At 38.7% G+C, this 22,709-nt stretch overlaps 2 protein-coding genes across 6 annotated transcripts in view; one reads left to right on the forward strand and one right to left on the reverse strand.

Annotated features, from left to right (window-relative positions):
• The window catches only part of OIT3 (oncoprotein induced transcript 3), a 31,711-nt gene extending 14,974 nt beyond the window's left edge, over nucleotides 1-16,737 (forward strand). For both annotated transcript variants that reach the window (XM_019813255.2, XM_023240543.2), the window contains exons 4-9: nucleotides 833-955; nucleotides 5,184-5,306; nucleotides 7,027-7,187; nucleotides 9,075-9,490; nucleotides 14,178-14,277; nucleotides 15,946-16,737. In XM_019813255.2, coding sequence (XP_019668814.1) covers nucleotides 833-955; nucleotides 5,184-5,306; nucleotides 7,027-7,187; nucleotides 9,075-9,490; nucleotides 14,178-14,277; nucleotides 15,946-16,119 — 1,097 coding nt within the window. In that variant the 3' untranslated portion in view covers nucleotides 16,120-16,737. The remainder of the gene's footprint in view (nucleotides 1-832; nucleotides 956-5,183; nucleotides 5,307-7,026; nucleotides 7,188-9,074; nucleotides 9,491-14,177; nucleotides 14,278-15,945) is intronic.
• Nucleotides 16,738-17,956: 1,219 nt separating this feature from the next.
• The window catches only part of PLA2G12B (phospholipase A2 group XIIB), a 30,419-nt gene continuing 25,666 nt past the window's right edge, over nucleotides 17,957-22,709 (reverse strand). For 3 of the 4 annotated variants that reach the window (XM_019813262.2, XM_003994046.5, XM_045040135.1), the window contains one exon: nucleotides 17,957-18,376. In XM_019813262.2, coding sequence (XP_019668821.1) covers nucleotides 18,255-18,376 — 122 coding nt within the window. In that variant the 3' untranslated portion in view covers nucleotides 17,957-18,254. The remainder of the gene's footprint in view (nucleotides 18,377-22,709) is intronic. The other variant, XM_019813261.2, reaches the window with a different exon arrangement.

The raw sequence follows: 22,709 nt of genomic DNA on the forward strand, positions 1-22,709 counted from the left end.
CTGTGCCCGTGGGCCTCAGGGCAAAGTTCTTCTACTCCCCCTTTCATTGTGGGGATATCTTTTCTGGGGTCCTGGATTTAAGCAGGGTTTCATTTGCAGCTCACCTCCTCTCCTGAGCCCAAGGCCATGCCATCTGTCACCCTGTAGGTGTTCAAATCCCAAACCCCTATCCCCAACTCCAAGCCATGATACATGTATCTCCCAAGCTTCTCTTTCTTTGTAGAAGTACGGGAAGTGACATTTGCATTTTTTATAGCAAGCAGCTGTGCATTTTTTTTTTATAGCAAGAGTACTTATCCTTTATCAGATTCTTAAAAAGGTTAACAGTCATTGCTTAAGTACCGAATAGGAATATTCCAATATTTAAAATAGACTTCAAGGGCAGTTGTTCATATTATAACAGAAGATGGCCTCACACATAATTTTTATCAGCTATTCATTTCTGCACTGCAAGTTCCTTTGATGTATTTAAAACAGTTTGATTTGTAAGTCTGTATTTATTTAGTTAAACTTCAGGAACTCACTGGAAAAAGTGAGATTCACCAATACAAACAAATAGGTGAGGCCAGGTAACAAAAGAAACTTCATTTCCCCAGTTTTGCTCTTAGAAGGGAATTAATTGGCCAACAACTAAGTGCCTTCTGTTCTAGCAGAGGGCAGATGGGTAAATAACCTGGTTTAGGAGATCAGGTTAATGGAAGTGATTATGAGGATTACAGCAAAGGATTGGTGTATCGACAGGTTCTGAAAAGATGAGAAGACTCTGCTAAGGGGCTTGGGAAAAGGTTGAGCTGCTCAACAGTGTGTAAACAGGGTGGTTTCTCTTCTACAGATGAAAATGAATGTGAGCAAAACAATGGTGGCTGCAGTGAGATCTGTGTAAATCTGAAAAATTCATATCGCTGTGACTGTGGGGTTGGTCGTGTGCTAAGAAGTGATGGCAAGACATGTGAAGGTGAGAATGGGTAAGAAGGGATTCAGATCAAGATCCCAGACTAAACCATTGGCTTACTCTTTGATTGATGTTCATGAAATTGTCCAGCATTAGGAGAGAGTCAAGGTTGGGCTATGTAAAGAAATGACAAAAGGGGTTCACCGTCACTGGGGACTGTCATGTTGCAGGCAGAATTCGGTTTTGATTTCATCTTCAAGATAAAGGCAGTTGTATTTTGCAAGAGGCAGAGGGCCACTTTTTTTTTTTCTTTTTAAGTAAATTCTACCCTCAGCGTGCGGCTGTAACTTACAACCCCAAGGTCAAGCAAGAGGCACAGGCTCTACCAATTGAGCCAGCCAGGTGCCCCAAGGGCCACATTTAATTTGGGGGAAAAATAGGGTATTATGCATTTCTCAAGCTTTAATGTGCCCATAAATCACCTGGGATCTTGTTAAAATGCAGATGGTGATTCAGTAGATCTGGGGTCAGGCAAAGATAATACATTTCTAAATAACTTCTAGGTGACGCCTCTGCTGCAGAGGAGCATAGTTGGAGTAGGAAGACAATAGAGATGGTTATAGCAGGGTTTCTCAAACATTCCTGCTCAGGAGAATCACCCGGGTGCTTTCAAACCTGGCCCTTGCCAGTCCTCTCTCCTGGAACCTTGGTTCAGGGGGGCGAGATGCGCCTTAGGGTTTGTATTTTTACCAAGTTCCATTAATTGAGTCTTACCATCTTGAAGTTTGGGAACCTGGTTCACATGCAGGCATTTTTTTTCCCCCTCTATGCTTTGTATTTACTGGAGATTAATACACTGTGGGGAAGATAACTAAAATTTTCTATTGTTAATAGCAGAAATGCTGTGTACATTTTATATGATTAAGTAATAAAAAAGAATTTGTAATGTATGTCAAATAGTTGAAATGGCAGTTGTGTACTCTGACAATGATATGAAACTTAGGTAATGTTCTTTCTCTAAGACACCTTTGCCCTTGTAAATTATCACAACTAAAATGTCGTCCCTTCCACTTTACTGAGTCTGAATCTCATACCATTGGGAGTTGAGGGACCAAAAGAAAAAAAAGAAAAACCCTCTTTGCAGATTATATGAAGAGATCAATGGCTTAATTATTATTTACAGAGGACCTATGATTTGTCTGTGAGGCTAAATCGAATTTGTGGTACAACACTGCTTGTAAGAGTTCACTTTATTCTGGTAATATTCAACATAATAAAATATTATCCCGAAAGGAAAAATTATGCCTAGTTCCTACATTTTGTTCTATGCAACAAGTTTGCATTAATAACCGAGGGACCATTAGCCAGAATATTAAACTACTGTCACTTATAACAAGACTAAATGTACTTTAAATTTTATTGAGTAAGGGTAATGTCTTGAATCTTCTTTAAATCTTAATTATTTTATGTAATAATCTTTGCATATTGAAATATTAATGAAATGTTCCATGAGGAACATTTGTAATTATTTGCAAGCATTTTATTGGCAGTATTAGTGTTAATCTTCATATAATTTTAAAACCTAATAATCATGATTGAAAGTGTCTTAAGAGAAGACAAAATTTATATATCAGGTATACTTTAGCATTAAGATGCATATTTGAAACCCTTAAGTCTTGGGGCGCCTGGGTGGCGCAGTCGGTTAAGTGTCCGACTTCAGCCAGGTCACGATCTCGGGGTCCGTGAGTTCGAGCCCCGCGTCAGGCTCTGGGCTGATGGCTCAGAACCTGGAGCCTGTTTCCGATTCTGTGTCTCCCTCTCTCTCAGCCCCTCCCCCATTCATGCTCTGTCTCTCTCTGTCCCAAAAAATAAATAAACGTTGAAAAAAAAAGAAACCCTTAAGTCTTATTGATAGTCCAAACATATTTGTTTTAGTCATTAAATAATTATATCTTCTTTTTTAAAATAAAAGCCTCTTTTTAATTTTATGTAATTTTTATTGTTTTGTTTATTATGAAAAGTATGTTCATAGAAGAAAATAAATACAGAGGAATAAATGAAAGGTAACTAAAATGACCCACAATCCCACCTGCCAGATGTATCCAAACATTTGGAATATCCTCATAAGAGACTTAAACCCTTTATGCCAACATAGAATTTCAACTTATTTTGTGCTTTGCGGTTTTAGACCTACAAATAGCCTGAGTGAACATTTAGTCCAACCCTTTCCTTTTATAAATATTGAAATCGAGACCCAGAGAAATTAAATTGACTTAAGGAAGATCATTTTTAGAAAAAAAAAATCCCATTAATGTTGATTTAACGTTTTCTAGTATATTTTTACGCTGCCTTCTACATTGTTCTGTATCATTTTCAGCTCTTTCAAAAACCAATAGTAGTACTTGAATCCTTTTTAAGTATCCAGATTTGTAAACAGGTAATAGCCTAATACTTCCTAAGTTTTGCAAGGATTAATTCGCTGCAAATTTGTATTCTTTGTTTGTTTCACAAAAATCGGTTGATCCCAGGTTAATTTACTAATGTTCCAAGGAACTAATTTTTTTTAACTGTTATTGAACTGAGAATTATAACTATAACTGGAAATCGGTTTCTATCTTTCTTTGAGCATCTGAGATGCTTTGAAAGCATTCCCTTTACTTATCTTACCCCTAGAACAGGGGCAGCAAACTTCTGTGTAGACCAAATAGTAGGTATTTTAGGCTCTGGGGATCGTATGGAATCTGTTGAAACTACTCAAGTCTGCCCTGTAGTGAGAAAGCACTCAGACGATTGGTAAATGAATGAGCGTGACTGTGTGCCAGTAAAACTTATGCCGGAATTTGATGACCCCTCACAATGTCTAGAGCCCACAAAGGTCATTAATTTTCCCAACTAACTATGAAATCGTGTGGTAGTTTCTTCAGTTTTCAATTGAATATTTTTTTCTTGTTCATTTGGCTGAGTATGCTTTTTGAAAATGCAAAACTTTCGGGGCACCTGGGTGGCTCAGTTGGTGAAGTGTCTGACTCTGGATCTCAGCTCAGGTCTTGATCTCAGGGTTGTGAGTTAAAGCCCGTGTTAGGCTCCATGCTGGGCATGAAGCCTACTAAAAAAGAAGAAGAGGAAAAGGAAGAGAAGGAAGAGGAAGGAGGAGGAGGAAAAGGAAGAAGGAAATAGAGGAGGAGAAGGAGAAAGAGAAAGAAAATGCAAAGCTTTTTTTTTTTTACATGTTTTATTTATTTTTGAGGCAGAGAGAGACAGAGCATGAGCAGGGGAGGGGCAGAGAGAGGGGGAGACACAGAATCGGAAGCAGGCTCCAGGCTCCGAGCCGTCAGCACAGAGCCCGACGCGGGGCTCAAACTCACAAACCACGAGATCATGACCTGAGCCGAAGTCGGACGCTTAACCGAAGGAGCCACCCAGGCACCCCAAAATGCAAAGCTTTTTAAAGGAAACTTTAAAAAAAATACCTCAAGAGAGGAATGTCACAAAGAGTATATGAGAGTGTGTCATCCAGGCCTCGTTTTTGTTTTGTTTTGTTTTGTTTTAATTTTTTTAATGTTTATTTACTTTTGAGACAGAGAGAGACAGAGCATGAATGGGGGAGGGTCAGAGAGAGATTGGGAGACACAGAATCTGAAACAGGCTCCAGGCTCTGAGCTGTCAGCACAGAGCCCAACGCAGGGCTCGAACTCATAAACCGTGAGATCATGACCTGAGGTGAAATCGGACACTTAACCAACTGAGCCACCCAGGCGCCCCTGGGCCTCATTTTTATAAGTGTGCTATCAGCCCAAGGCACGTATCCCAGTGCTATTGTTCCTAGAGATCTGAGGAGAGGGTCTGGCAATCCAACCAACTGGCAATAATGGATATGTCTCTCTAGTCTAGTTGAATTTATATTCTGTCAGTCCCTTTTATATCAGTCATATGCTATAAAATTTCAAAATGAGTGGATTACAGCAACTAAGAAATGACTTTTAGGTCTTCCTCTCCAAAACTGTCGTATAACCATGAGAAAAACAGACAAATCCAGACTGAAGGTCATTCTACAAAATGACCAGCTTAAGAGGTTAGAGCTTTAGATGTTCTAAGATTGCTCTTTATAGCTATAACGTTTAATAAACATTTTTTTGTGTGGACTTCCCTACGTGACTCAGTGATTGGGTTAGACCCCAGTGATACTGCAATGAGTCAAATATATTCCCTGATGCCAAGTGCCAGCCCAAGAACAGAATTCTTGGGAAAGAGGCCTGCAAGATCACTCCCTTTTCTTTTGGTTTTATTGCAGACATTGAAGGATGCCACAATAACAATGGTGGCTGCAGCCATCTTTGCCTGGTGTCTGAGAAGGGCTATCAGTGTGAATGTCCCCGGGGCTTGGTGCTGTCTGAGGATAACCACACATGCCAAGGTAGTACACGGATGCGCTCAACCTCTGCTCTCCCCCGTGAATCTCCCTGCCTTCTTCACTCAAGTGTGTTAATATTCCCATCTTGTAGAGCACCAGCTCTTTCGACAGTGTATATCTCTGCATCTTTACTCTGGGATCATTCAAAAGAGAAGCTCTCTAAGACAGCAGTACCAAAAAGTTCATTTTCTTTTGCTTTTTAAAAAATTCTGGTACAAAAAAAAAAACATACAACAGAAAATTGACCATCTAAACCAATTTCAAATGTATAGTTCGCTAGTGCTAAGTATATTCACATTGCTGTGCAACAGATTTCCAGAATGTTTTTATCTTGCCAAACTAAAACTCAATACCCATCAAACAATAATTCTCCCCATTCCTCCCTCCCCACCCCCTGCCCTGGCAACCACTATTATATTTTCTATTTCTATGAAGTTTGACTACTTTAGACACCTCATGTGACTATGTATCTTTTGTCATTGACTTATTTCACTTTGCATTTCATTTCGCACAAAGTTCATCCATGTGGCATATGACAGGATTTCCTTTCTTCATAAAGCTGAATAATATTCTGCCGTATTTATATACTACATTTTGTTTAGGGGCTCATCCATTGATGGGCACTTGAGTTACTTCTCCATTTTAGATATTGCAAATAATGCTGCTATGAACATGAGTGTGCAAATATCTCTTTGAGATCCTGTTTTCAGTTCTTTTGGATAAATACCCAGAAATGGGATGGATGGTCCATCAGTTTCCTTTGCTTTTTACTTTTGATTTTTTTCTCTAATTTCTATTATTAGCAGTATAACTAATAGTTAATTTTGAAGTCTAAGACACTGATGCAGTTCCTCTCTTTTCTAACAGATAATTGGGTGGTGAAACTAAGTTGAGAGCCCTAGGGAGCTGATTCGTCTCCCTACAATTACAATGTGAACATCAACAATTCTCTGAGAACTATTTTCTGGAAATCTAGTTATTTATGTCCAGAATATTAACTCATTCACATAGCAAATATTTAATGAGCACCTATCTCTGATTTCCTTATACTGTGTTATTGTTATGATATCTCCTCCCATATTGATGTTGTCCTCACATATTTTCTGACAGTACCCATAAGTATTCCTTTTCGGGTATTTGTAGAGTCTGGAAAACTGAACACAGGAACACCAAAGAAAAGCAATCTTTTTCATATTAAGTTAAAGTGGAATTTATAGTCAGCATTTATGGTTTACTGAACAATGCAAGGACAATTTGGAACTCTTTCCCAAGTGCACTAACGTTGTTTTTATTACCTCTGTTTTATGAGACATAATTAATGGTAAAGTCAGAGCAGTACTGTTATGTAATTTAAGCCTACATCAAAGCAGTACTTTTTCTGTATTGCCAATAAATTGTGTTTGTGCTAAAAGTTAATCCTTTAGGTGTTTCAGTTCGTGGAACTATGCTATCCACACTTTGAAATAAATGTTGAATTGAAACTCAAACACAATATTTCCTCATTCGGGGAACAATTATTTGAGGATCATTATTAGACCACAACCCTGGGAGTTAAGAGTCCTGGTTTTATTCACCAACTTGTTTTGAGCCTCATAGATTTTCTTAAGGATAAAACAAAAAGCTCAAATTGTGTGAGGTTAAAATTATTTCCCCTAGACACCGTCCTTACCCTTCTCCCAATTCAAATTTCCCAGTTCTAACAGTACCCCCCTTTCTGCCACAGTCCCCGTGTTGTGCAGGTCAAATACCATTGAAGTGAGCATCCCCAGGGACCTGGTTGGCGGTCTGGAGCTCTTCCTGACCAACACCTCCTGCCGAGGAGTGTCCAACGGCACCCACGTCAACATCCTCTTCTCCCTCAAGACGTGTGGCACAGTGGTCAATGTAGGTTCTTCCTGGAGGACGCTTGGGGAATAACCAAAAGCCAGTTATTTGGGAGGTAGTTGACAGAGGTATGCAGCGTGGCTTGTGTTATAGATGAAATAGTTCCACATTAAATAATGGAGCTCAAAGAATCATAGGCTGTTCATTTAACACATATATTATTGAGCATCTGCCGTGGTCCTGGCACTGTGAGCACAGAGAGGTAAGAAGAGTTCTTCTCTTTCTGTTCTTAAATGGTCCTGTCTCTCCAATGTGTACAGACATTTTCACAAGTGCCTCAGCACCAGCACTGGGAGACTGGTCGCATCTCCTCTGACCAATTATTTTACTTGAAGAAAGCAAATGACACAGATGAAAGTTCACTTATGAGGTAACAAATGAGTTCGAGTAGTAAACTAGACAGAGGTTCAAGGTTTGTATTTTTGTCCAAGAATCTGCATTGGAGTCTGAGGGATATATGAAATAAGATTCCTAACTTTTGAGAACATACACAGTAGTATTGAGATCACACACACACACACACACACACACACACACACACACAATATAAATAAGAAACAGTGAGGGGCGCCCGGGAGGCTCAGTCGGTTAAGTGTCCAACTCTGGATTTCGGCTCGGATCATGATGTCATGGTTTCTGGGATGGAGCCCCACGTCGGGCTCTGTGCTGACAGTGAAGAGCCTGTTTGGGATTCTCTCTCTCCCTCTCTCTCTGCCCCTCCCCCACTCATGCATGCTCTCTCCCTCTCTTTCTCTCTCAAAAATAAATTAAAAAAGAAAGAAACAGTGATACAGATGACAGGTGCTATAGCAGTCTAGAAAGGGACAAACATTGGGGATGTCAAGACAAATGGGACTTGAACTGGAGTAGAAGCATGCGTGTGGCTTATACAGGGAGGAGAGGGCATTTCAGATGAGAAACAAGTGAGCAAGTCTCAGATATGGGAATATTTAAGGCTTATGCTGAGTGAATGGGCAGTTCAGACTGACTGGCAAGGAATTCATATTGGAAAAGGAAACTAGAAAAGTAGACGGGGTAGGGTGGGGGTGGGGGTGCGAGACTGCTTCCAAAGATCTGCCTTGTGTGCGAGGGTGAGACGTTTGGGCTCTATACCATAGAGGGGGGTTGCAGGCACTGTTGTGATGAGATCAGAAGCATGAGAAATGGATAGAGAAAAGGGGACCTGGATCCAGGAGATCAGGGCAGAGATTCTCATGACCATCTGATTAAATAAATATTTATTTGCTGAATTCGACTAAGGGAAATCAGAGAGCTAATTGAACTTAGATTGAGACATGGGGGTGGTATCTCAGGAGAAGGTGGTCCCACTTTAGGCAAATTGTGTTTATTGTATCTGTAGATGATTAAGTAGAAAGGCCCCCGTGGTGTGTTGGATTTGCTGGCACCCGGGAGAGCAGACAAGGCTGGAGACAAAGAACTGAAAGTCATCTGCATAAATGTGATAGCTGAAGTTCTGCCTGTGGATGAGTTCAGCACAAGGTCAGGCCGCAGCCTGATCAGCAGGTCTAGGAGTCCAGAAAAAAAAAAAAAAAAAAAAAATAGAAGCCATTCCTTCCTAAAATACCAGAGCTTTGAATTTGCTGATTCTGCATAGTTCAGGTTTTATGAGTAATACTCCAAAGGAATGCGTGGGTTGACCATGAAGTAGTATATAAAATTCTTAACAGTCAGAACATCTTGCTAAAAAGAAGTGATTAAAAAAAAAGTTCCAGTCTTCAGCAACCAAATCTTTTATGTGTTTTGATGTAAATAGAAGTTGAGAGAATGTTACAGTCAGGAGTGGGGCAGGGTTTGGGAGGTGGGGATGGGGAACTCCTTAGAAATAAACATGAAATCTTTTCTTCTCCTGGCCCTGGCCTGGCTCAGGTGGTAAATGACAAGATCGTGGCAAGCAACCTTGTGACAGGTCTACCCAAGCAGACCCCAGGGAGCAGCGGGGACATCATCATCCGAACCAGCAAACTGCTGATCCCAGTGACCTGCGAGTTTCCACGCCTGTATACCATTTCAGAAGGCTATGTTCCTAACCTTCGAAATACCCCACTGGAAATCATGGGCCGCAGTCATGGAATCTTCCCATTCACTCTGGAGATCTTCAAGGACAATGAGTTTGAAGAGCCTTACCGGGAAGCTTTGCCCACCCTCAAGCTTCGAGACTCCCTCTACTTTGGCATTGAGCCTGTCGTGCACGTGAATGGCTTAGAAAGCCTAGTGGAGAGCTGCTTTGCCACCCCCACCTCCAAGATCGATGAGATCCTGAAGTACTACCTCATCCAGGATGGGTAATTATGCTGCTTACACGATTTACTACCCCCAGTTCACATCCACCTTCTAAGTGCACAAGCCTACTCGGTCATTTCCTAAAACAACATGGCACTCTTATGAGTTCTTAATTGGTTCAGAAGCCACTCATTGACATATTGGAGGTAAAAACTGGTGAGGGAGCAGAGAGTCAAAAATGACTCCAAGGGGTCTAGCTCAGGTGACTGACTAGATGCCATTAACCAAGACGGAAGGCTATAAGTAGAAAAGCAGGTTTGAGGTGAAATATTGAATATGATAATTCCAAGTAATGCTATTGAATTGTAAATGCCTGTAGGATATATGGGAAGAGAAGTTCAGTGGGCAGTTGGAAATGTATATCAGACCTTGGAACAAGGTCAGGACTAGAGATAAAGGAGCAAGAATCATCCCTGTAGACTACAGGCACCCCTTGTAGACTTCTCTTTTAAGAAGCTTGGTAGCGAGGGACGACTCTTGGTTTTGGCTCAGGTCATGATCTCATGATTTGTGAGTTCAAGCCCTGCATCGAGCGCTGTGTTGACAGCACAGAGCCTGCTTGTGTGTGCGTTCTCTCTCTCTCTCTCTCTCTCTCTCTCTCTCTCTCTCTCTCTCAAAATAAATAAATAAACTTAAAAAAGAAGAAGAAGAAGAAGCAGCAGCAGCAGCTTGGGTAGCAAAGGAGAGAAAAGAAATACTTGGAAGGTTTCAGGAGAAGAAAGATCAAGCGAAATTTGGTTTTTCTGTGCCTGTTTTATACAAAGGAGATTTCCTTTATCTCCTAAGAATCCTTGGATTGAGAACTATGTGTGTCTCATGGGATCATTGGAAGTCTGGCGGTTATCCCATCCATTGCTTACATTCCCAGGAAAATTACATTCATACCCCAAACTCATGGCAGAATCTTATCAGTTTCTTCCTTGTTCTCAGTGTCAGGTGGGACATATCTCAGGTAGGGGCAGGGACTGCAGCTCAATGAAAGGGAAATGGTCTATCAAGAGCACCACATGGGCCATGCCCTTTGCTAATTGGCCTGCTGGACTCTGAAATATCTACTTAGCTTTTATCTACCAGATCTCTCATCACAGGCAACCTCCACCTGCTGTTGTCAATCTCTCGCACAGTGATTTTTCAACTCTTGAAGCACATTGGGATCAACCAAGAGCCTTTTGTAGAAAGTAGCAGTACCCCCATGCTGTTCTCTCTGTTCTCTTACTGTCTTAATTCCAGCCCTTGTTATCTTTCACCTGGACAGCTAAAACAGCCTCCCAACAGCCCCCTAAGTCCCAACTCTCAAATCTCAGCTTCAAGAGTCCCTGGATATCTGGTCAAAAGGAAGACAAAATTTAAATTTTTGAAAAAAAAAATATATATATGGTCAGATCCATGTTGAAAACCTTTGATGGCTCTTGATTTCCTTTGGTTAGTAAATTTCACTGTTTACCAGCAGGAGTACTTCTAGCCTCAGCTTTCTGTAGCCTCCTTTTCTTGTGTTCAGAAAAAGGAAAATTTATCATTCTGAGCTGTTTTGGGTGGCCAGTAATAGGTCTCATAGGAGTCTGTAGTTCTTGGGATTTCTTGCCATCTTAAAGTTATCCTCACAAAGCTTTAAAGTGAAAATTAGAAGTATCACTTTTTATTTATTTTTTTCACTCACATCCTAAAGTTAATAGATTAAGGAATGGATTTTCTTTTAGGGGGAGAGGAGATTTTGGTTCCTTTTTTTTTTTTTTTTTTTCTAACAGCATTATTGGAGTACCATTCTCACACAGTGAGCATACACATTGAAAGTGTACAGTTGGGGGGCGCCTGGGTGGCGCAGTTGGTTAAGCGTCCGACTTCAGCCAGGTCACGATCTCGCGGTCTGTGAGTTCGAGCCCCGCGTCAGGCTCTGGGCTGATGGCTCGGAGCCTGGAGCCTGTTTCCGATTCTGTGTCTCCCTCTCTCTCTGCCCCTCCCCCGTTCATGCTCTGTCTCTCTCTGTCCCAAAAATAAATAAAAATGTTGAAAAAAAAATTAAAAAAAAAAGTGTACAGTTGGGTAAGTTCTGACGTATACATTCATGAAGCCATCACTATAATCAAGATAGGGAACTTTTCTCTCATTCCAAGAGTGTTCTCCTTCCCCTGTACTTACTTTTTACAAAAATAAATGTATAATCATAACCCACTTACTAGAAAAAGATGTAATCTACAATCTCAATAAAGCTTGCAAAGTTTGTTTATGTATTTGTTATTCAGATAGTTAAGGACTATATACTTTTTATTTTAGACAGTTCTAAGAAGCTGTGCTATTTAATTTTCCAGCCCTTAGCATGTACAAAATAGCCCCCCTCCTGAAAAGGCTACAGGAGAAATTAAAATGCTTAAAAGCCAGAGACAAGAACTCAAAAACACAGCTGTAGAGATCTATTTAGTAACCAGGCAAATAGTCCCATCTCTGGCACAATAATGGATAGTACTGTAATGGTGTATATGAGACAATTCCTCAAGATAAAATCCAACTCTGAGCCCGGCTTGTTGTGCCTCACCCTCTGACCTCTGCCTTCTCCAGTTTCTGCTCCTGGCAAAGGGAACTACCGGCAATTCCCACACTCCATTGTTCTTTACACCCTTCTGACTGCACCTGTTGTTTCCTCTGCCTGAAATCTTCTTCCCCTTTTCTTGCTGCCTGAATCTTACTGGTCCTTCAAGATTCAACAGGACTTCTTTCCTCCATGAAGCCTTCCCTGATTCCTTCCAACCTGAACTAGAAATATTCTTTCCTTCTCTTTCCTCCTCAATGCCTAGTCTATAGGGTCATTAAATATTGGTCAAATGAATTATTGCGTGAGCATTTAACATAACAATAATCTGAAGCTAGTCCAGAGCCCTAAAGTAAACATAATGCAGTGTGATTACATTTATAAACTGTTTGATTATTCATCATCCTCAGCTTAAATTTAAATCGGGATGGTTTCTCCTGATATTTGGCTCATCTCGTTTACCTCCCTCCAGTTTCAATCGGCCTGTGTTCTGAGAATGCAAAGTAATTTAATACAAGCCCACGCAAAGTAGAATTAGAAAGTTATTCTCCAGAAAAAGAAACATATTGAATTCCAAAATAAAATAGTGGACAACATTTGGGTAATCAATGATTTTGTATTATCCTATATACCATTGTTACTTTCTTTCAACACACCAACTTAGAGCTGAGGAACCAGCATTGTGTAATCATGGCAAACCCCAAGTCAAGAGCCAGAATTTGTTCTGGGTTCTCTTCTGTAATATATTACCCTGTAACAACTCTTTTTGCCTCATTCTCGCTTGAAAAAACAACAACAACAACAATAGTATTTTTAGGTAAAAATAAATTGAAAATGGTGAGGCACTTAGATGAAAAGTGCCATTTTAATATCGTTTTACTCTTTTTTATCATAGATACAGACTGTAAACTCCTTGACATCACAGACCATATTTTTCATCTTTATATCCTCTGCAGTTCCCAGCAGAGTATGTTGCATTAGATTAGATATGCAGTAGGTATTTATTATAGAACGTAATCAAAAGATGGCATAAATTAACTTTACCTCAGGAAAATGAAAATGAGTACATAAATACAAGAAATAACAGAGACTGCATTATATATTTAGATCTTCTTCAGTTCAGGGGAATATGGTACTAGTGGTAATATAAGTCACAATGCCTTATTTTTAAACAATTTTATGGGATTTTTCAACGGCACTGACTTAGCAATGAACTAGAAAGTGGTCTTTAAGCATGTGGAGCAAGTATCCAATTTCATAGACTTTTACTTCTGATCCCCACTTTTTTTTCCTGGCCTTGGCAGGCAAGAACTATTAGGTATCCATAAAAGGGAAAATACATTCAGGGAAAATAAAGTTCCTTTAAAATTCAGAATGGGAAAGATGATACAGGGGTAATCCCTGGCCTGTAGGAAGAAAATGTTCATCAAATACTAAACCCTGGTCTCAAAATTGAGAATCAATAACACATCTTTTCCTCAGCTAACCCTGACGTACCCTACGAGTTTCACTTCAAGCAGTAGACCTGAGATTAAAACCCAAAAACCCTACAAAACCAAAACTTAGCGTTACATTTGGGAAAAGAGGAATTACAACAGTTTGGAGGTGGATGAACTTTCCTCAGGAGAATGAGTTATTCTCTCTGGAACTTAGGTCTTTATGCAGCTCTTTGAAATACAAGTTGGGGTTTGCTCATCTCTGAACCCCCCTTGGGGGTTAGTGTATATAAAGTGTCCAATAAATATTTATGAAGTCTAGTTAAAAGAAAAACCTTTTTAAGCCAATTATCGAGTATGTAACCGCAGAATCCCTACCATGTATTACAAATAAAAACACAACCTTACAAAGATACCTTCATTTCCAGAGATATCGTTGGAATAAATGTGGGTGCTGTTGCTGGCACTTCAGTACATTGATATGTCAAGAGGTCCTTGTGCCCAGTTTGTGGGTACAGAGAATGAGAGACGATTAATGAACAGGGTTGTATCTGAAGATGCCTTTCTAGGGAGGGAATTTCATTTTTCCTTCATTCTCAACAAGCTTGAGTTCAGCCCAGCCTCCTCCGCCCAGTCAGCCACTCTTTGGACCAAACACATTGGACTGGATTGTTTTTCCACCTCTGTAGAAACAATCAAGTCTTACGTGCTCTCCTGTCTTGCTTTCAGCTGTGTTTCAGATGACTCAGTGAAGCAGTACACATCACGAGACCACTTAGCAAAGCACTTTCAGGTTCCTGTCTTCAAGTTTGTGGGCAAAGACCACAAGGTAAGCTGAACACCTTTACCTTGTAACCTACATCCCCCACCCCCAGACCTGAATTGGTGTCCCAATTCGTTGACCTTCTCTATGAGACCAAGGTTAGGATCTGCATTCCCCTCTGAAAAATACTGTAGGGGTACCTGGGTGGCTCAGTCCGTTGAGTGTCCAATTTTGGCTCAGGTCATGATCTCACAGTTCATGAGTTCGAGCCCCGTGTCAGGCTCTGTGCTGACAGCTTGGAGCCTGGAGCCTACTTCAGACTCTCTGTCTCCCTCTCTCTCTCTGCCCCTCCCCTGCTTGTGCTCTCTTTCTGACTCACAAAAATAAATAAACATAAAAAAAATTTTATAAAGTAAAGAAAAATACTGTAGAATTGGCCACCTAGAAGCCTAATACCTTCATTAATATCACAATTATCTGCCTCCCTCCCAAGAAAATCATGGTGCTTGTTCAAAGAAAATACTATATGATCATAATTTTAAATCATTGTGGGCAGATATGGTTGAAAAAGTCTGCTTGGTAGTCATTGGCCAAGGATATGGACAGAAAATTCACAGAAAAGGCAAATAGTGAAGTGTTCAGTGAAAATAGTACTTAAGATGCCAATTAAAACAATTATAAGACATTATTTTATGCATATTAAATTTATAAAAATGTATCACAATGCTTGCAAAGTTATAGGGAGAATACAGTGACAGTATAAATGAGTATAATTTCTGGAAAGTTGTCTGATAACATGTAGCAATAACCATAAAATCATATTCTAAAAACTCCAATTCTGACAGTTTCTCAAAAACAAACAAGCAAAAAAAAAGAAAAACACGATTTGTTAGATGCGTTTACAGAGCATTGTTACATGGGAAATGAGAGAAAGCCCCCAACCAGGCCTACCATATATCAGCTAATGCAATACTAAGCAGTTATTAAAATGAGAAATATAGAAAAAGGAGATATGAAAAAACTTTTATCATAACAGTTTACATGCATATTGAATATGCTACGGTTTTGAAAATTATACATACACAGAAGTTATAAGAGGCCATAGATAGTATGTTAAGGTGGAGGCTTTTTTGGTTTTTGTTTTAGTAGAGTTGTTGAGACATTTAAACCAAAAGAGGTTTAAGAGACCAATATTCTTTTCCACCCTGCATTTAAGTGAACAGCTACATCACTGTTCCAGAGCACCTGCTAATCATGATGGCTAATCCTGATCTCCCTCCTCAAGCAGGCAGCATGCTTTGGGAGGTAACTTGTAGGAAGAAGCTTGGACAAAGAACTTGTTATTTTACACAGAAGTGTGTGGGCACCAATGTTTTCCCCAGACTTTGATGCTAAGAATGAAGATGTTAACATTATTAGATGTTGCCTTCTCAAAGGTCTCTCCTGTCCCTGTACAAAAGCAAAAGTTATAGATGTGGGGTTCTAAATCACCCACACGACTCAGTGTCTTTGCCACCTGACCAATGTTGTGAATCTGGGCAAGTTTCCTAACCTAAGTCTCCGTTTCCTCATCTGTAAAATGGAGATGATAACATCTACCTCAAACAGTTGTTGTTTAGATGAAACGAGACAATATATATGAAACATCTGGTATAGTGTCCAGCTTCTAGAAAGGGCCCCACAAGTGGTAGCTGTTATCATTATTTTTGTTAATTATAATTATGGTCTTTCCAGGAAGTGTTTCTGCACTGCCAGGTCCTTGTCTGTGGAAGGCTGGACGAGCATTCTCGCTGTGCTCAGGGCTGCCACCGGCGAATGCGTCGTGAGGCAGTAGAGGGAGAGGATACAGCTGGTCTGCAGAGCCAGATGCTGACTGGCGGCCCGATCAGCATCGACTGGGAGGACTAGGACCACCCAACACCCGAGTGCTGGCTTTGGGCCACCCACCTCTTTGGAACTTCTCCCTACGCCCTCTGAGAGCACCAATCAACACCCTAGAACATGGCGCTTCTTTGAACCTTATACTGTGGGTTTAGACAGACTCCCGGAACTGACTCATTCTGACTCCGGCTGCTGGGTCAGGAAAGGTCACCTCACTGCTGACTGATCCAACCCACGGGCTTCATCTTCCCAACGTCGAAAGCTATGCTGTCCCTGCAAGAAAGCAGCTCACCCTGCTCCCCACATTTCCTTCCTACAATAAAACACCTCGTGTAGGATGCAATAGGACCACTAAGATCAAAAGTCGGGCATGCTCTTCTGAAGTATAAACTTAAAACAAATTAAATGGTTGCTTGAAATTATGACCTAAATACCCAGCAACTCCTTAAATATGTAAATAATAATCATTCCCTGAAATTTCAACTCAAACGCAGAGTAGTTATAGGAGATTCGGAAGTTTATCAATATAAGTGTGTACTAAAAAATATTATTTGATTTTCCTCTTGCACAGTGTTTTCTTTTGATGTTTTTATATTACGCGAAATGTTTTCAATTAATAAATATTAATAAATGTATCGACATGCATTTAAGTGGTTCAATGACTGAACTGTAGACAAAATTAAAATTTGGTACCATATGTCCTGTTATTTGGCATTCTAAGCCCCTCAGACTGATACAGCAATTTAAAAAAGGTGTAAATTATACCATGCTCTATTTTGTAGGTAGGTGCTTAATACAGTTTATTGAAGTAAATATTATAAATCACAGAGATAAATTTTATGTGCAATGAAATCCAATTTCTTAATATGCCAATTATTTTTATGGCTTCACATAAGATCAGGAAACAGTTTTTCTTCTTTTTCTTTTTTGAAATGGCTATAATCAACAGTTCTTAATGCAACCAGTAAAATTGACAAACGGAAGTGAAAGGACAGAATGACCTAGATCAAGAATTGGCCAGCTTTTTTGTCAAGAGCCAAATGGTAAACATTTTAGGCTTTCTGGCTATACAGTCTGTCACAACTGTTCAACTCTGAGGTCGTAGCACAGGAGTGACCATAAACAAATGAGAATATGGTTGTGTTCCAATAAAATGCCACAGAAGCAGTGTTAGACCTGATTTGGCCCATGAGTTTCATTTGCTGATCCCTGATCTTAGTGGACCTCAGCCCTCCCAGTGCATCAAGATCAGGTGGGGAGCACTCATAAAACACCTATAGGTAGATACCACCCCCAGAGGGTTTCTGCTTTTTAATACTCCTTTGGTGATTCTAATCTGCAGTCAGTATTGAGAATCAGAGTTTAGCAACTGACCATTTGTGTGTCCTCAGATTTCAGGGACTTCTCCTAGCTATCTTCAGTGGCAATTTTTACGAAATGCTTCTCAGATCCTACCATGACACTAACACCACTTAGTAACTGGGAATATCAACAGGAATAATTCACTGAAGGAAAAAAATGGAACCTCAGAGACCTAACTTCATCTGACCTCCACCTCCATTGGTCTTCACCAAGTAAGTCTCTGACCTTTCCCACTTGTTCTTATCTCTCCAGCACCAGTGGGAATGATTGTTATCATTGGTGGAACTTACCAGGTTGGGTTCTGTTCTCCTCTAAGTGAAATGGAAGCACATTGGTGATAATGGAATTCATTCATCTCTTTTCATATTTCCTAAAAAGAACACTTTATTAAATGTGAGATGCTTACTGGCAACTGAAACATGAATCAGAGGAAAGTCCTTGCCTCCCAAATGGTTGGATGCTGCAAAATTTCACTTATGAATATAATTACCAAGTCCGAGAATCCCAATATTTTAGTCTTTATTTTAGTCTTTAAACTAAGAACTGAATTGCCAGGCAAATGTTTCTTGGTTGGGGAGACCATTGGTAAAATAAAGAGTAGTCTTCAAATCGCTCCATGTCTTTTTTCCAGTTCTCCCAAAGGATGGGACTCACGTTTCAGCTGTAGAACAATATTTCCTTTCTCTTGCTTTGTGTTATCCAAACATTTGGAAGCAAGGATGAGACACATCTGCCACACTACCATCTCTGAGACTGACAGCTGTGGCATCACTCAAAACCAGGAAGGGATCACCTCTTTCTCATAACTCTTCTTTCTCCTCTTCTGCACAGATGCAGGCTGCCCTTTGGCTATTCATGAAAGGTCGGCAGCCCAAGGTCCATACGGTATTGAACACAGTATCAGCCAGAGAATCACAGGCTACTTGAAAAGGATGAAGAGGAAAAAAAAAAATGAAAAGAAAAAAATGAAGAGAAACAAAAGGTTAATGTACAAGACTATCCCAAGTAGTTTGAGTAATTTTAAAAACGAATGCAATTCCAAGCATGACATGATACCCAGAGGAAAATAAAAGCAGTGATCCAAATACATAATTAAAAAGAACATACACTTAAGAGAAACTTAATAAGCTTCCCTCCAATCTAATTAAGCAGAATATACTTTGAGGTGCCCTTCTTTTATGGGCCTCTAGGTCAAAATCACATTTAGCAATCAGAATCTCCTATATCACTATGCACACTCCATGGAAAATCTACCATTTTTGCAGAATACTCCCTCAGATAACTGTACTATGTTTTCTGTAGCTTTCTCTGTTTAAGTGTGGGATGAATAACAATTCACTCATTAAGAAAAACATATGTGTTGGTCAGCCATTCTGTTAGCCATCAGGGATGCAAAGACCAAAGAGATCCCAACTAAAGTACTCACAGTTTGGACAAAGAGGTCGACAGGATGGACAGGTAAACTAATGGTTACACTACACTGTGATGGAAGTAATATCATGGTGGTATGGGAACCCACACAAGAAAAGTCTATCCCTTTGGGGTAAAGGTTATTATGAAAGGCATCTCAGAACACCTTCCATTAGAATTTTGATAAGAATTGTATTGAATCTGTAGATTGTTTTGGGTAGTATGACCCTTTTCAATGCACAAGTCTTTCACCTCCTTGGTCAAATTAATTCCTGGGTATTTTATTCTTGATGATGCAATTGTAAATGATAATTTTTCTTAAATCATCTTTCTGATAATTCATTATTAGTGTATAGAAATGAAATTGATTTTTGTATATTGACTTTGCATCCTGTGACTTTACTGAATTTATTAGTTCTAATAGGTTTATGTTTTTCTTTGTGGAGACTTTAGGGTTTTCCATATATGATATCATGTCATCTGCAAATAGTGGTAGTTTTACATCTTTGATTCCAATTTGGATGTCTTTTATTTCTTCTTTTTGCCTAATTGCTCTGGTTAGAACTTCCAATACTATGTTAAATAAAAGTGGTGGAAGTTGGTATCCTTGTCTTGTTCCTGATCTTAGAGAAAAAGCTTTCAGCTTTTCTACATTGAGTATGATGTTAGCTGTGCGCTTGTCACATATGGCCTCTATTATGTTGAGGTATGTTCCCTTTATACCTACTGTGTTGAAAGGTTTTTTTCACAAATGAATGTTGAATTTTGTTAATGCTTTTTCTGCATCTATTGAGAGGATCATACAATATTTATCCTTCATTTTGTTAATGTGCTGTATCGCATTGTCTGATTTGCCGATGTTGAACAATTCTTGCTTCCCTTGAATAAAGCCCACTTGATCATGATGTATGATCCTTTTAATATTATTGAATTGAATTAGGTTTGCTAATATTCTGTTGAGGATTTTTGCGTCTATATTCATCAGAAATTTATCTGTAGTTTTTTTTTTTTCTTATGGCGTCCTTGTCTAGTTTTGGTATCAAAATAATACTGGCCTCATAAAGTAAGTTTGGAAGTGCTCCCTTCTCTTCAATTTTTGGAAGAATTTGAGGATTGGTGTTAATTCTTCCTTAAATGTTGAAGTCATTTGAATGGATGCTTAATTCTTCTTGAAATGTTGAAACAATTTAAATGGATGATTAATTTCTCTTTAAATGTTGAAGCCACTTAGAAAGTCCATTTTGGGGTGCCTGGGTGGCTCAGTCAGTTAAGCATCTAACTCTTGATTTCAGCTCAGGTCATGATCTCATGGTTGTGAGATCAAGCCCTGTGTTGGGCTCTGTGCTGAGCATGGAGCCTGCTTGGAATTCTCTCTCTCTCTCTCTCTCTCTCTCTCTCTCTCTCTCTCTCTCTCTGTCTCTCTCTGTGTCTTCCTCTGCCCCTCTCCCCCACTTGTATTCTTTCTCAAAAAAAAAAAGTTGAAAAATAAAAGTCTATCTTACTCTGGACTTTCATTTGTTGAGAGATCTTTGATTGCTGATTCTATCACTTTACTAATAATCAGTCTGTTCAGATTCTATTTTTCATTATTCAGTTTCAGTAAGAACTGAATGTTCCTAGGAACTGCATGTTTCTAGGAATTTACCCATTTCTCCTCAGTTGTCCAATTTATTAGCATATAATTATTCATAGTAGTCTTTTGTGATCCTTTGTATTTCTGTGGTATCAGTTGTAATGTCTCCTATTTCTGATTTTATGTATTTGAGTCCTCTCAAATTAGCTTTTAATTAGTCTAGCTACAGGTTTGTCTATTTTCTTCATCTTTAAAAAAAACAAAACAAAACAGCTCCTAGTTTCATTTATCTTTTCTATTGTTATTTTAGTCTTAGTTTCATTTATTTCTGCTCTGATCTTTGTTATTCACTTTCTTCTACTAACTTTGGGCTCCAATGTTTTTCTTTTTCTAGTTCCTTGAGGTGTAAAGTTGAGCTATGTATTCAAGATCTTTTTTTCTTGATGTAGGCATTTACTGCTATGAATTTCCCTCTTAGAACTGCTTTTGCTGCATCTCATAAGCTTAGGTATGTTGTATTTCCATTTTCATTTGTCTCAATGTTTCTTTATTTCTCTTTTGATTTCTTCTTCAACCCATTGGTTGTTTAGTACCATTTGTTTATTTGCTCGACATTGCTCTCAACACTTCTATTCAGTATTGTACTAGAACCCCTAGACAGGACAATTGGCAAGAGGAATATGTAAAAGGTATCCAAATTGGAAAGGAAGATGATATGTAAATGGCATTATCTTATGTATAGAAAAGCCCAAGGAATCCACTAAAATCTATTAAAATTAATAAGTGAGTTCAGCAAGGTTGCAGGATAATAGATCAGTATACAAAATCAGTTTATTTCTGTACATTATTAATGAATAATCTGAAAATAAAATTAAGATAATAATTTCATTTATAATAACAAAAAAAAACGAATAAAGTACTTAATTTAAACAAAAGAAGTGTAAGACTTGTGTTCTGTAAATTAGAAGACACTGTGAAAGAAATTAAAGACAATCCAAATAAATGGAAAGACATTCATGTTCATTGATCAGGAAACATAATTTTGTTAGATGGTAACGTGTCTCAAATTGATCTCCGGATTTAACAAAAGCTGTACCAAATTTCTAACTGCCATTTCTTGCAGAAATTGACAAGCTGAACCTAAAATTCATAAGAAAATTCAAGGGACCTAGAATATCCAAAACAATCTTGAGAAAGAAGAACAAAGTTGAAGATTACTTCCTGATTTCAAAGTTTACTACAAAACCATAATAATAAATACCATGTGCCACTGGCATAGATCAATGAAATAGAATTGAAAATCTAGAAATAAATACTGCATTTCTGTTCAACTGATTTTTGATAAGGGTGCAAAAACAACTGAGTATGAGAAACGTCTTTCAACAATATGCAGGAACATTTGTATATCCACATACAAAAGAATGAAGTTGGATCTCTTTCTTACATCATACACAAAAATTAACTAAAAGTGGATCATAGACCTAAGTGTATAAGCTAAAACAAAGCTCTTAGAAGAAAACATAGGAGCAAATCTTTGTGACCTTGGATAAAGCAAAGCCTTCTTACATATGACACCAAAAGTACAAGCAACAAAAGGAAAAAAATAGATAAGTTGGACTTTATTGAAATGTAAAACATCTGCTTTGCAAATAATCTCATCAAGAAAGTGAAAAAAAAAACCCACAAAATGAGAGAAAATATTAGTGAAGCATGTATCTGATAAGGGACTTGTGTCCAGAATATATAAAGAATACTCACAACTCAATAATAAAAAGATAAGTAACCCAATTTAAAAAGAGGTAAAGGATCTGATTAAACATTTCTCCAAAGCAGATATTTAATGTCCAACTAGCACATAAAAATATAATCAACATTATTAGCAATCAGGGAAATGCAAATCAAAACCACAATGTGATACCATTTCACATTCTCTAAGATCTATAATCAAAAGGACAGATAATAACAAGGGTTGATAAGGATGTAGAGAAATTGGAACCTTAATACATTGCTGGTGAGAATGTGAAATGGTGTAGCTATTTTGGAAAACAGTTTGTCATAAAATTACCATATAACCCAGAATCCCCCCCCACTCAGATATATACCCAAGAGAAATGAAAAGATATGTCTCCACAAAAACTTATATATCAATGTTCATACCAGAATTATTCATAATAGCCAAAGGTAGAAACAACCCAAATGTCCTTCATTTGATGAATGGATAAAGAAAATACATTATATCCATATAATGAATGGACTATAACTTAGCAATAAA

This window comes from Felis catus, chromosome D2, assembly GCF_018350175.1.
Source record: "Felis catus isolate Fca126 chromosome D2, F.catus_Fca126_mat1.0, whole genome shotgun sequence".
Lineage (NCBI taxonomy): Eukaryota > Metazoa > Chordata > Mammalia > Carnivora > Felidae > Felis > Felis catus.